A 13,325-nucleotide genomic window follows, 5' to 3' on the forward strand; every position below is an offset into this window, starting at 1 on the left:
AAACTGATAAAATACAAGGACTGAAAGGCAAAAAAAGAGCAATGTGTCAATGCACAGATCGTAACTGCAGAAAGAAGCTACTACACCAAGGTCTAAGGAAACAGGTATAAGGAAAATGTCCAGCTTATTAGGGTATGGTGACATTTACTGATCATTATGGGAAGACCTAACAATGAAGCCAGATGGGAAATCCAAACAGTGGTTTAAAAATTCACTCCTCTCCTGCCCGAACATCACAAAGTACAGAAGAGTGAATCTTGGTAAGGGAAGCAATAGCTTATCAACAAGCACACATGACCAACTTCATGGTGTACAAGGCAGAGGCAATGGTGCTTCATTGGTAGAATTCTCCCCTTCCATGTGGAAGACCAGGTTTCATTCCCAACCAATGTACCTCATGTGCAACCACCACCTGTCGGTAGAGACTGATGTGCTGCTAAAATGTTGAACAGTTTCCAGCAGAGATTCCAGACTAAGATAGACTAGTAAGAAACACCTGGAAATCTTCTTACAAAAGTCTGTTAATGAAAACCCCGTGGGTCACTATGTTCTCATCCACAATCGAACACGGGGATGGTGTAAGACTGGGCACCATTTTCTTCCGTTGTGCATGGGGTCACCATGTGTCAGTGAGGCAACTCAAGAGCTGCTAACAACAACATGATGCAGACGGAGAAGATATGAGAAGAAATATCGTCAAGAATGTTGAGAAAAAATCACTTTCCTGTTGCTAGGGTAAGTACTTGCTTATCTTGCCCCTTGCAAGCTCTGATCACTTTTAGATGTCCAGCATCTGCTCAGGAGGAGTAAAAGACCCACAACAAAATAGTCTTTGAAAGAAAAGTCAAAAAAATGAGTAGTTCTCACCTTGGCTGCACATTAAAACCACCTGTGGTGCTTTGAAAATCTTATGCTTAAGCCACATACTGGTCCAATTAAATCAGAATCTGTAGTGGTGGGACCAAGGCATCAATATTTTTTAAGCTCCCAGATGATTTCATTATGAACTCAAGGTTTCAGACCAGTGACACGCATTCTCACACACAGCTTGCATATACAGTTCTGTTAGATCCAAAAGTAGTCTGGGCAATACTTATGAATTACGGTAAAGAATGAAGATTTTAAGCACATAAAAATAGATTTCTGCATTTTACCAGGAAGCCTGGGTGACATATTAGAAGCTACAGAAGGTTCTATAGCTATAATGGGATTTGGTCATGCAGACTGCCATACCCCAGAATACTACCACTATCCGATTAAACACATGAAAAAGGAAGCAATCTTCAGATACAAATTCTTAAGATTAGAACCGATGAGAGCTACAAAAATCATGTAACCAAAGAGGCAAGATTTCTGGTTGTAGATGTTTGGTTTTGCCGTCTTTTCCAACTCACACACTCAAAAAGATGGCACAAGGATTAACATTAGGTAGTTCTGCTGAGGATCCTCTGCAGGGCTCTCTTGATGTCCCTGTTCCTCAGGCTGTAGATGAAGGGGTTTAGCATGGGTGTGACCACAGTGTACATCACTGAGGCCACAGCACCCTTCTTGGCAGAAGATGAGACAGCTGAACTGAGGTACACTCCAAGGCTTGTTCCATAAAATAAACAAACGACTGACAGGTGAGAGCCACAGGTGGAAAAGGCTTTATACTTCCCACCTGAAGATGAGACTCTTAGAATAGAGGAAACAATTCTAGTGTAAGAGAAAAGGATCCCTGTGATTGGAACACCACCAAAGATGGCACCCATACAATAAAGTAGTATGATATTTGTGGAGGTGTCTGAACAGGCAAGGTTAATGAGTTGAGGAGGGTCACAGAAGAAATGAGGGATTTCCACATCTGTGCAGAAGTTAAGTTGTGACACCATTGAAACTTGTAGTTGGGACTGCAAAAGACTGATGAAAAAAGACACCAAAACTAGTAAGCCACAGAGATGGGGGTTCATGATGACTGTGTAGTGCAGGGGATGACAGATAGCCATGAACCGGTCATAAGCCATTGTGGTGAGGAGCACATTGTCCAAACATCCAAAGAGATAAAAAAAGGACACCTGTGTCAGGCAGCCCTCATACATGATGGATTTGCTCTGAGTCTTGATGTTCACTAACATCTTTGGGACTGTGGTGGAAATGAAACCGATGTCAGCTAAGGACAGGTTAGAGAGGAAGAAGTACATGGGGGTGTGGAGACGGGAGTCAGAGGTGACAACCAGGATGATGAGCAGGTTCCCAGTCACAGTGATCAGGTACATGGACAGGAACAGCCCAAAGAGGAGGGGCTGCCATTCTGGATCCTCAGAGAGGCCCAGGAGGAGGAATTCTGAGACACCCGTTAGATTCTGTGGCTTCATGTACCTGAGACAGCTTTTGGAAAAAGAAAAGAGAACTGCTAAAAGGAAACAAATAAGAAGCACCCAGCACTGTGTTTGTGTTTTGAATTCAAGAAACTCACAGGTAAAGTCGACAAATTCATAACTGTTCACAGTTAAGGACCTAATACCCCAGTACCTTCAGCTATATTGCTCGGTTGTAACAAATCCAAGCCCTGTACTACTCAGAACTCTTTCCTCACTGTTTTCTGTGCTATTCACCAGTTTCTGTACACAATCACTTTAGCTACTCTGGGGTACAGAATGTTAGAATGGCAAGGATATTTTAAGACAATAAATTTATAACCACAGATAAGTGGTAACTATGATGAATGGTAAGACAGTACACGGAAACCCTGGTGGCGTAGTGGTCAAGAGCTATGGCTGCTAACCAAAAGGTCACCAGTTTGAATCCACCAGGTGCTCCTTGGAAACTCTATGGGGCAGTTCTACTCTGTATTATAGGGTCACTATGAGTCGAAATCGACTCGACGGCAATGGGTTACAAGATAGTACACAAGACGGGGAAAGCCAGCACAATTTGACCAAATCAAGATCATGGAAGCTCCACAGACACATCCAAACTCCCTGAGGGATGAAATTACTGGGCTGAGGGATGTGTACCATGGTCTTAGGGAACATCTAGATCAATTGGCATAACATAGTTTACAAACAAAATGTTCTACATCTCCTTTGGTGAGTAGCATCTGGGATTTTAAAAGATTGCAAGTGGCCATCTAAGAAACTCTACTGGTCTCACCCTATCTGGCACAAGACAGAATGAAGAAAACTGAAGACACAAGGGAAAGATTAGTCCAAAGGACAAATGGACCACAAGTATCACAGCTTCCACCAGACTGAGTCCAGCAAAACCAGATGGTGCCAGGCTACCACCACTGACTGCCCTGACATGGATCACAGTAGAGGGGCCCAGACAGAGCTGGAGAAAAACGTAGAACAAAATTCTTACTCAAAAAAAAAAAAAAAAAAAAAACAGACTTACTGGTTTGACAGAGACTGGAAAAAACCCCAAGAATATGGTCCCTAGACTCCCTTTTAACTCAGTACTGAAGTCACTCCTGATGTTAACCCTTCAGCCAAAGATTAGACAGGTCTGTAAAACAAAATGACACTGAATGGGGAACACAAGATCAAGAAGAAGAGAGTGTTAACATGTCATTGGGGTGGCAACCAATGTCACAAAACAATATGTGTATTAATTGATGAGAAAATAATTTGCTCTGTAGAAACCCTGGTGGTGCAGTGGTTAAGTGCTACAGCTGCTAACCAAGATGTCAGCAGTTTGAATCCACCAGGTGCTACTTGGAAACTCTATGAGGCAGTTCCACTCTGTCCTATAAGAGTCACTGTGAGTTGGAATCGACTTGACGGCAGTGCGTTTAAATTTGCTCTGTAAACCCTCATCTAAAATACAATAAAAAAAAAAATCAAAGGATGCAAAAAAAAAAAAAAAAGACAAGTTCTTAGAGCAAAATACCATCTCCCTCTATGAGGAAAACATATGGAATAAGAATTATCCTTCTTTAAAGAAAAAAATCATTTCAATTAAAGGACACTCTGAAACATACTCTTGAACACTGAGCTGCTAAAGCAAAAGGAAGAAATGATGAAGTAAAAGAACTGAACGGATGATTTCAAACAGTAGTTAGAGAAGACAAAGTTAAATATTATAATGACATGTGCAAAGAGCTGGAGATAGAAAACCAAAAGGGAAGGACATACCTGGTGTCTCTCAACCTGAAAGAACTGAAGAAAAAAATTCAAACTTTGAATTACAATAGTCAAGCATTCAATGGGGAAAATATTAAATGACTTAGGAACCATCAAAAGAAAATGGAAGGAATACACAGAGTCATTAAAACTGATGAATGTCCAAATTTGCTATTAATTGCCAACACTGTAAACATTTAGTTTACCAATACAAAGTCAGACATAACTACATGCATTTATTTCAAGGTACAGAATCGAATATCCATGAAAGTTGTCTGGTAATGGTCACTCCGTAATAGATCTGCATCAAAGTCACCGTCTGCGTACAGAATTATAGTCCCAACGCTCAGATTTCCTAACTATGCAGTAAGTAAAAGGCCTAATCCCATATATTTCATACACTAAATTAGGAAAAAAATTAGGAGTGCATGTAAATCTCTCAACCTCTCTTACCTGGAAATAGGATGCCTATGGCAGCTAACCAAGGTGAAAAAAAAATTTTTTGAAGCACTTAGCAATTACTTGTACATGGCTTTTTAATCAGAATTTGAATCAATGTGAGAATAGTGGGTTTATTGTTGAAATACAATCCCAGTTTTATCTGATTATATCGGAACAATAGAAGCCTAATATATCCCAGGAAATTCAAGCCTACGATGTACTGAAATCTTAACACGTGCCTAAGTTCACACAGTAAGATTTACTTTCCCTTTCTCTTTCTCCATTTTTCCCTTTCAGTTTTCAGTTTTATGAAAATTTCCACAATTTTTGAAAACAATTGAGTGTTGTACACTCTATTAAATAGATCCCATAGAAAGTCCATGATATAGATGTATTCATGCCCTATTTTATCTTGTCTCTAGTCCTATGTGACATCCTCAGAGGGATGAAAGCACAGGCAGGAAAGCACTCAGTGTGGAAGCTTTACAGCCTGCACTTGGACCCTGTGAATCAGAAAAAGGAACAAAAGTGTCTATTCCGTATTTAACACAGATTTGTTGTTGGCCTTGTGGTCGTAGCCTACTCTGTGCCAAGCACAGGATATTCTCTGAGGAATCTGAAATTTTTCTTCCAAGCATTCTTATATATTCTTGTATTAATCCATCACCATCAAGTTGATTTCGAAGCATAACAACCGTATAGGACAGAGCAGAATATCCCCACAGGGTTTCCGAGGAGTGGCTGGGAGATTCCAACTACCGACCTCTTGGTTAGCAGCCTAGCTTTCAACTACTGAGCCACTTGTGTAAGAATGAAAACAAATGGTCTTACAGGGATCCAGGCAAAGCAAAACCTTCAGATCACAGGATACTTTAATTGAATGGTATGAAGCTTCATCTAATTTATAATAATAATTATAACAGGTAAAATTAATGTGTCCTGACTATATGCATCCATCATATAGCTAATCTCTAAGGCAATATCCATGATCTGTTCAATTCTTGCTGCAGTGAAGATTGTATCTCTCCATCATCTGTGGATCAACTCATGTGACAACGTGAAAACTGAGAGATGCTAAAATCTTGCCCTGTGGCACACAGATCATAAGGAAAGCAGATAGTATTCATAATTAAATTGTAAGTCACTCTGTTTCCTCATATTTCAAAATATTTAAAGCAGAAGTGCAGGGGACTTAACCAAATATACATCTAAGTTACACCTTTAAACTCATTTCAATGTCCTGACTAGGAATGGACCCCGAGATCCTGTCTTTATGTCTCTGAGATTGAGATGGGCTAAATTACAAGAATGGAAGGGGAAGTGGACAGCTGAGATAAAACCCAGAAGTGGCAAGAGAGAGATCTGTCCTGAATTATCACCTTCAAACTCCTGATGTGACACCATCCTGTATTCTCAACTATCTTTCTTATTATTGAGGCACAAAGAGGTACTCAGTGCTGTCCACTTTGGACTAGCAGAAACCCCCCCACAAAAAAGCAAAGTGATCGGGGGGTCTCTCCTGGAGGACAAGGGAAGCAAAGTGGCGGGATAAGTGGGTAGGGGAGAATATGGCCAGGTACCCAGTGTCTGCTGTCACACTGCCGGGATTCAAACCTGGCTTCAACCTTTTCTGGCCCATGACCTGGCACAAGATACAAAAAAAGTCTGTGCTTCTTTTCTCTTCTGTAAAATGACAATAACATGTGTTGCTCTTTTCTGGGTGTGGTTGTACAGAAAAAGGAAATTTAGGTCATATCTTGGCACTGGGCAGCCTTCAATTAATGGTCAGGATACTGAGATTACTGTCACCATCCTCATCATTATTGTTATCATCATCATCTAGAAGATCATTTTGTAAGAGGGACCCATTTCCTTTCCTGGTAGGGAAGTGCCTACAGGAGCTAGAACCAATACAGAAGAAATTAAAACTCGGAATGAGCTTTCTTGGACCTCTCTCAGAACCAGCAACAAAAATCAAAAGACTCTGAGCTGAAACTTAGCATTTCAGAGCCTCCCCATCTGACCATCCCAAGTGTGCTGAGTGTCCTAATGAGGAGGAAACAAAGCTCCCCTGCCCCTCTGTGTCCACTGTCCCCCACAACACTCACTGGATTGTGCTGGGTCTCTGTTGTGACATGACCAAGATGTTTGGGTCCACTACCCATCCCCAGCAGTAGGCCTGAGGGCTGAAACACCTTCTTCAGGACTGTCAGGAAGAGAGTCAGGCATGGACCTCCTGAGGCAGACAACTACTCTAGAGGAGAAACCCAGTTATGGAGCTCACTAGGCTGGACTGGGCAAACTGAAGGCCTGCAGGGCACAGGAGGGTTACTCACAGCTATATGGCCTTGAGAGCTCAATGCCCAGAGCACACAATTAGCCATATTGGTTTATGCTATTCAAATCCCTGAAGACTTGTTAATATTAATGAAACAGGAAGAGGAGAAAGTGAATGTCTGGGCCCTGACATTCTAAGGAGGTAAAAAAAAAAAAAAAAAAAAAGTAGCTCACCTTTATTCTTCACCTCTAACTTTCAAGTTGTATGGATCTTAACGTAAAAATCAGACATTCTTTTTTTCAATTTTTTTAAAAATTGAAAAAGTGGTTAAAGCACTCAGCTGCTAAGTGATAGGTTGACAATTGGAACCCACTTAACCCCTCCACAGAAGAAAGACCAGGCCATGTCCTCCCATAAAGATTATAGCCTAGAAAACCCCATGGGGCATTTCTACTGTCATATGGCTTTGCTGTGAGTTGAAATTGTCTTGACAGTACCTAACAACAATAGATCTTCTATACCAAGAATCTGATACTATTTCCATCTTCTGAATTAATATTTACGTCATGAAGGAGAACTTCCTATTTTCCCTTCTGTAGCCCTTGCATGTGGCTTGAAATTTTATGGATTCACAATATATATTTTTGCTGATTTGAATGACAGCACCAGTTCTAATATTTCTGTGTAGTTAATGTATGTTGGTACTTCAGGAAACTATTTTATTTATACTATAAAGAGTATTTTGGCATACTCTTTGGCAACTTGATCCTTCCCCTAAATATGTCTGTGGGCCTCACAGAAGGCTGCATTCAAAATATTGGCCTGGGCTACAGTCCTCTTCAGGTTTGACTGGAAAAGGGTCCAATTCTAAAGTCACTGATGTGTCAGTTGGCAAGACTTGTTCCTCCCAGATTATTGGCTAGAGGCCTCCCTTAACTTCTGACCACAGGGGCAACTCCATCATGCAGCTGGCAACATGGAAGCTGGCTTTCATCACAGTGAGATGGCCAGAGAGCAGGAGAGGGCTGACAAAATGAAAGCCAGATTCTTTTCACATCCCCGTGTTTGAAGTGATATTCAAATAGTTTTCCAAGTTCTATGTGATAGAAGCAATTACTTGAGTCCAGCACACACTCAAGGGGATGGTTATCTACAAGAGCATGAGTACAGGAGTTGGCGATCACTGGGAGAATCTTAGCAACTACACAGTACACAGCCCTTGCTCTCTATAAGGATGGTTAGCTCTAAGCACAACAAGACTCTAGAGAGGTCCCTCTGCTTTCCAACATAGTGCCAATCCACCACACCACTGGCCTCTCAGCAAACACTTCCTGGACAGAACAGGTACATGGTAAAATTCCTACAAACCCCATCATGCTGCTGCTGGCCTTGCAGTCAGAAGCTCTTCTGGTTTTTCTAACACCAGCAAAGCCCTTCCATTGATACTAGGCCTGTTGTAGCCATTCCATGCACAACTTCAACAAAAATCCCCAGGAGCTTCTTATTTCTGTTTTACTAGGGAGGGTTCACTTCACCCTAGAATGTATTTTATTTAGATCTTTGTCTCTGGAACTCTTGAAGTCTTAATAAAATGTGCCTTTGGCTTCTCTGTTTTCTCTAGTGAATAAAGTGAGAGTAATGGTTAAGATTGTGTGTCAACTTTACTGGACCATGATTCTCAGTATTTTGATAGCTGTGTGACGTGGTCACTTCCCTGTGAGATTTGATTTGTGATCACCCCCATGATGGGAGCTGCTATGAGTAACCAGTCTGTTGAATGGGGGTTTCCTTGGGTGTGTGACCTGCATTGGGTGTGGGCAGACCATTCTGGCAGGGCTCAGGGGGGTTTGCTAATTCTGGATCCTGTGGCTGCCTCCTGTTTCTGTGACCTTCAGTTCTTGGGACTTGAGCTTGCAGCTTACCTGTGGTCTTGCCTGCCAATCTTGGGATTCATCAATCTTCTCAGCCTATAAGAACCCTGCTACCTGACACCAGCCCCTGTGGCTACAGGAATCAGGAAAATCCTCGATCTTGACCCATGGACTTGGGACGTTACAGGCTCTACAACCTTGTGAGCCATTTCCTTGATATAAATCTCTCTCTATTTATATATATATATATATATATATATATATATATATATATATATTATAAGCTTTACTGGTTTTACTTCTCTAGAGAAGCCTTCCCCTGGAGCTAACACCCTGAATTTGGACTTGTAGTCTACTAGACTGTGAGAGAATAAATTTCTGTTTGTTAAAGCCATCCACTTGTGGTGTTTCTGTTATAACAGCACTAGATGACCAGACAGTGGGGAAACATACATCCCCTTGAATGTGCATAATAAAAAAAGCAAACCATACATTTCTTCTGTCATAAGCTATGGAGATCTCTGTAGAAAGCCTGGTGGTTCAGGGAGGAAGGAAAATACTGGATGCATGGGTAACAAAATGCCTTTACATTTTCTGGTAAGAAAGTGAATAATTTATTCAACATTATACAAAATGGACATGTGCCACATATCTGCCCACACTGTGCTAGATTTAAGTACAGATTAATGATATTCAGTCCCTGTCCTTAACTGTTCAAGGCCTCATTGTGCAAACCTTAATTCCAAGGTCATCCATCATGTATTCAAATTAAAGCACACTTTGAGGATCAAAGCCCCTGTCAGTGAAGACGGTGGGCATTTAGCCTAGGGGTAAAAGCAATGAAACCAAAGCAGTTATTGGACCTGATTTTAGAGAGCCCAGAGAACAAAAGGTGGCATCTTAAAAGGAACATGGATATCCACATAATGAAGGACAAGAGGAGCCCCAAGGCAGACCCATCATGACAGAAAAGAGTGGACCATGTTCACAAAGTGAAATCCCAAGAAGGCTGTAACTAGTGTAAGGTAAGAGTTCCCTTTGCTGAGGATATGGCCCTTTACTATTCTAGAGTAATGAAAAGAAGATGAAGTTAAATTTATTTCTAATAACTTGGGTGACTTAATAATCTCCAGGCACCATTAAAGCCACTCAGAAACTAGAAATAAAAAACCCACTACCTTAAGCTTAATTGTACACCCTTGACCAAGACATATCTATAAATACTTTTTCCTGAACACATTTTGCCTTCTTCCAATTACAGAGACCTCACAACATGCCTTTATTTATGGCATTATCATTTTTCAGCTGGGGTTCGATCAAGAAGAGAGCAACAACAGTAGTGATTTTGATGAAGGTAATTTAATATAGAAAATTGGTTAAACAGTATTGTAGGATAGAAAGACATAACAGGAAAAATGTGGTAGCACAGAAATAGTACCTCATTAGCAATCATTCCAAGGCCTAATGAGGAAAAAAGATTAGATTTATTAGGGCATGGTGTGCTTTGTTTTCCACTATTGTAAGAACCTCACAGAAAAGCCAGATGGAAATTAGAGCAGTGATGCCACAATTTTTCTCTTTTACCCCTTCCCTACCCCCTGGCATTATACGGAAAAGTATAAAAGGGTGAGTTTAGTATAGAGAGATAAGAATTTCATGTCCAGCACGTATGACCAGCCCTATAATGTGTAGGGAGAAGACATATGAAGAAATATTACTAAAACTAATGAAAAAAAAATCACATTGCCTGTTGCTAGGGTAAGTTCTTTCATATCTTCCCCCTTGTGAACTTTTATCACTTCAAGATCTTCAGCATTTCAAGTGAGGAATAAAAGCCCCAAGTCACACCAGGCATCTTTGAGGGAAAGGTTTGACAAAGATCAATAATTCTTAAACTTGGCTGCACTTCAGAACCAGCTGGGGTGCTTTTGAAGAGGTCATGGTGGCACAGTGCTTAAAGAGATTGACTGCTAACAAAAAGATTAGCTGCTGGAAACCACCAGTGGCTCCATGGGAGAAAGATGTGGCAGTCTGCTTCTGCAGAGATTTACAGCCTTGGAAGCTCTATGGGGTCACTAGGAGTCAGAATCGATTTGACAGCAGTGGTTTTGGTTGGTTTTGGGTACTTTTAACACTCTTCATGCTCATGCCACACACCAGCCCAATTAAATCAGAATCTCTGGTGGTGGGACCCAAGTGTTGGGAGCTTTAAGCTCACCAGGTGATTCCAGTATGAAGCTAACATTGAAGCCAGTGAGTGACACACATCCTCTCACATACCCTTTATAAATAAATCAGATCTAAGCAAGAGTTTTGTGGACCATAAACCTGGACTATGGAAAGGGCTGAGAACTGAATATGTAAAAAAAGAGATTTGTGCATTTCTCTAGGCTGTTTGGGTCATAGATAACAAATACAGAAGGTTCCACAGGTTTTAGAGAATTCAATCAAGCAGTAGTTATGGCATAATTAGGATCCCAGAACACTACAACAGTCCTGTACAAGCGGGACCAAAATAAGCAATATTGAGATACGGCATATCAAGAGGAATGTAAACATGAAAGCTACAAGAATTTTGTGACCAAAACGTAGGATTTCCTGTTTGAGATGTTTGCTAACTTTTGTTTTCAATACACACACCAAAAAGAATGGAGCAGGTCTTGAAATCAAGCTATTCTGCTGAGACTCCACAGAGCCCTATTGATGTCCCTGTTCCTCAGGCTGTAAATGAAGGGGTTCAACATGGGGACAACCACTGTGTACATCACTGAGGCCACCGCAGTGTTTCTGGGAGAAGATGAGATAGCTGAACTGAGGAATGCTCCAAGATCAGTTCCAAAAAATAGGCAAACAACTGACAGGTGAGAAACACAGGTGGAAAAGCCTTTATACCTCCCATCTGATGATGGGATTCTCAGAATCAAGAATATAATTTGAGATTAAGAGAAAAGGGTCCCTAAGACTGGAATACCACCAAAGACGGCACCAATAAAATATACTAGTATGTTTTCGGTGGAGGTGTCAGAACAGAGAAGGTTGAGGACTTGAGGAGGGTCACAAAAGAAATAAGGCATTTCACTTCCATGTAGAATGTGAGTTGTGACACCATCAAGCAGTGTAGCTGGGAGTCCAAAAGGCTGAGGAAAAAAGACACCAAAACCAGGAAACCACAGAGGTGAGGGACCATGATGACAAGGTAGCGAGGTGGGTGACAGATGGCCACAAACCAGTAATAGGCCAACACAGTCAGGAAGAGAATGTCCAAACAGGCAAAAAGAAAAAAAAAAAAAAAAAAGGGCACTGTGTCAGGCAGCCCCAACGGGTGATGAATTTGCTCTGTGTCTGGAAGTTCACTAGCATAGTGTGGACTGTGGTAGAAATAAAACCGACGTCGGCCAAGGCCAGGTTTGAGAGGAAGAAGTACATGGGGTTGTGAGGGCAGGGGTCAGAGTTGACAGCCAGGATAATGAGCAGGTTCTTGAGTACAGTGACCAAATACATGGTCAGAAACAGCTCAGAGAGGAGGGGCTGCAGTTCTAGATCCTCAGAGTGGCCCAGGAGGAGGAATTCTATTAGATTCTGTTGCTCCATGTAGATGAGACAGCTTTGGGGAAAGAAAAAAGCGCTGTAAAAAAGAAAATAAGTAAACAGACACTCAGCATTGTGTGCATATTTTTAATTCAAGAAATTCACAAGTGTTTACACTTGAGGACCTAATACCCCAGGACCTTAGGCAATATTCCTCAGAAGTAGCAAAACCAACTTCTTTGCTTCTCAGGTCTCTTTTGTCCTGTGCTTCTGTGCTATTCAACTGTTTCTATACAAACCCATGTTAGAGACACTGGGTTGAAGAATGTTAGGATAGCGAGGACATCTTAATATCACAAATTCTTATGGGGGTAAAGTATCAGCCCATCTCTATGAGGAAAACATATGCAATAAGAAATATCCTGTCTTTAAGAAAAAGAGAATAGTATGACAAGCATCTTGGTAGTTTGTACACCTGTTAGAATATAATTCTTAATTGAAGCTCACTTTTAGAGTTGTTACAAGAATTTAAATAATACATACGAAGTTCTTAGAGCAGTGGTTCTCAAAGCTAATTGGTCGTTATAATTATCTATGGACCTTTTAAAATGTACTGACGAGCTTACCACAGCCTTAAGAAAAAAAAAAAAAACAACTAATTGCTGTTGAGTTGATTCCAACTCATAGCAAACCTATAGGACAGAGTAGAACCTCCCCACAGGGTTTCCAAAGAGTGGCTGGTTGATTTGAACTGCCAACCTTCTGGTTAGCAGCTGAGCTCTTAACCACGGGAACTCTAGGGCTCCTTCCCACAACCATGAACCAATTAAATCAGACTCTATATGTGAGTCCCTTGGTCAACCTGAAGTATAGCCAGGGTTGAGAACCATTGCTTTAGATCATTGCCAGGCTCTTAGTATATATGCCAGTATTGTTACTATTGTTATCATTAATACTCCTCATATTAAAAACATACACATTTAATAATACTTGCTGTACAAATCACACTTTAGAGGTTTAAAATATTACCAATTAAACTTGAGTTTTCCTGCTCTCCCTGTGTGACCTCATTCCTCTGCACAGCTGTTCCCAAAAAGCCACCCC

The 13,325-nt window shown here is 41.1% G+C and overlaps 1 protein-coding gene and 1 pseudogene across 1 annotated transcript; both read right to left on the minus strand.

Annotated features, from left to right (window-relative positions):
• Nucleotides 1-1,126: 1,126 nt before the first annotated feature.
• LOC100658779 (olfactory receptor 7E178-like) lies at nt 1,127-2,709 on the minus strand. Its single transcript, XM_003413400.3, has one exon. It carries the CDS (start codon nt 2,352-2,354, stop codon nt 1,425-1,427), a length of 930 nt encoding a protein of 309 aa, XP_003413448.3. The 5' UTR covers nt 2,355-2,709; the 3' UTR covers nt 1,127-1,424.
• Nucleotides 2,710-11,313: 8,604 nt separating this feature from the next.
• On the minus strand, nt 11,314-12,702 carry LOC100658498 (olfactory receptor 7E24-like; annotated as a pseudogene).
• Nucleotides 12,703-13,325: the final 623 nt, after the last annotated feature.

This window comes from Loxodonta africana, chromosome 3, assembly GCF_030014295.1.
Source record: "Loxodonta africana isolate mLoxAfr1 chromosome 3, mLoxAfr1.hap2, whole genome shotgun sequence".
In the NCBI taxonomy this organism is placed as follows: Eukaryota; Metazoa; Chordata; class Mammalia; order Proboscidea; family Elephantidae; genus Loxodonta; species Loxodonta africana.

Coding starts and splice junctions, on each gene's coding strand:
- LOC100658779 (XM_003413400.3), bottom strand. CDS start 2,354: ATGAAGCCACAGAATCTAACGGGTGTCTCAGAATTCCTCCTCCTGGGC.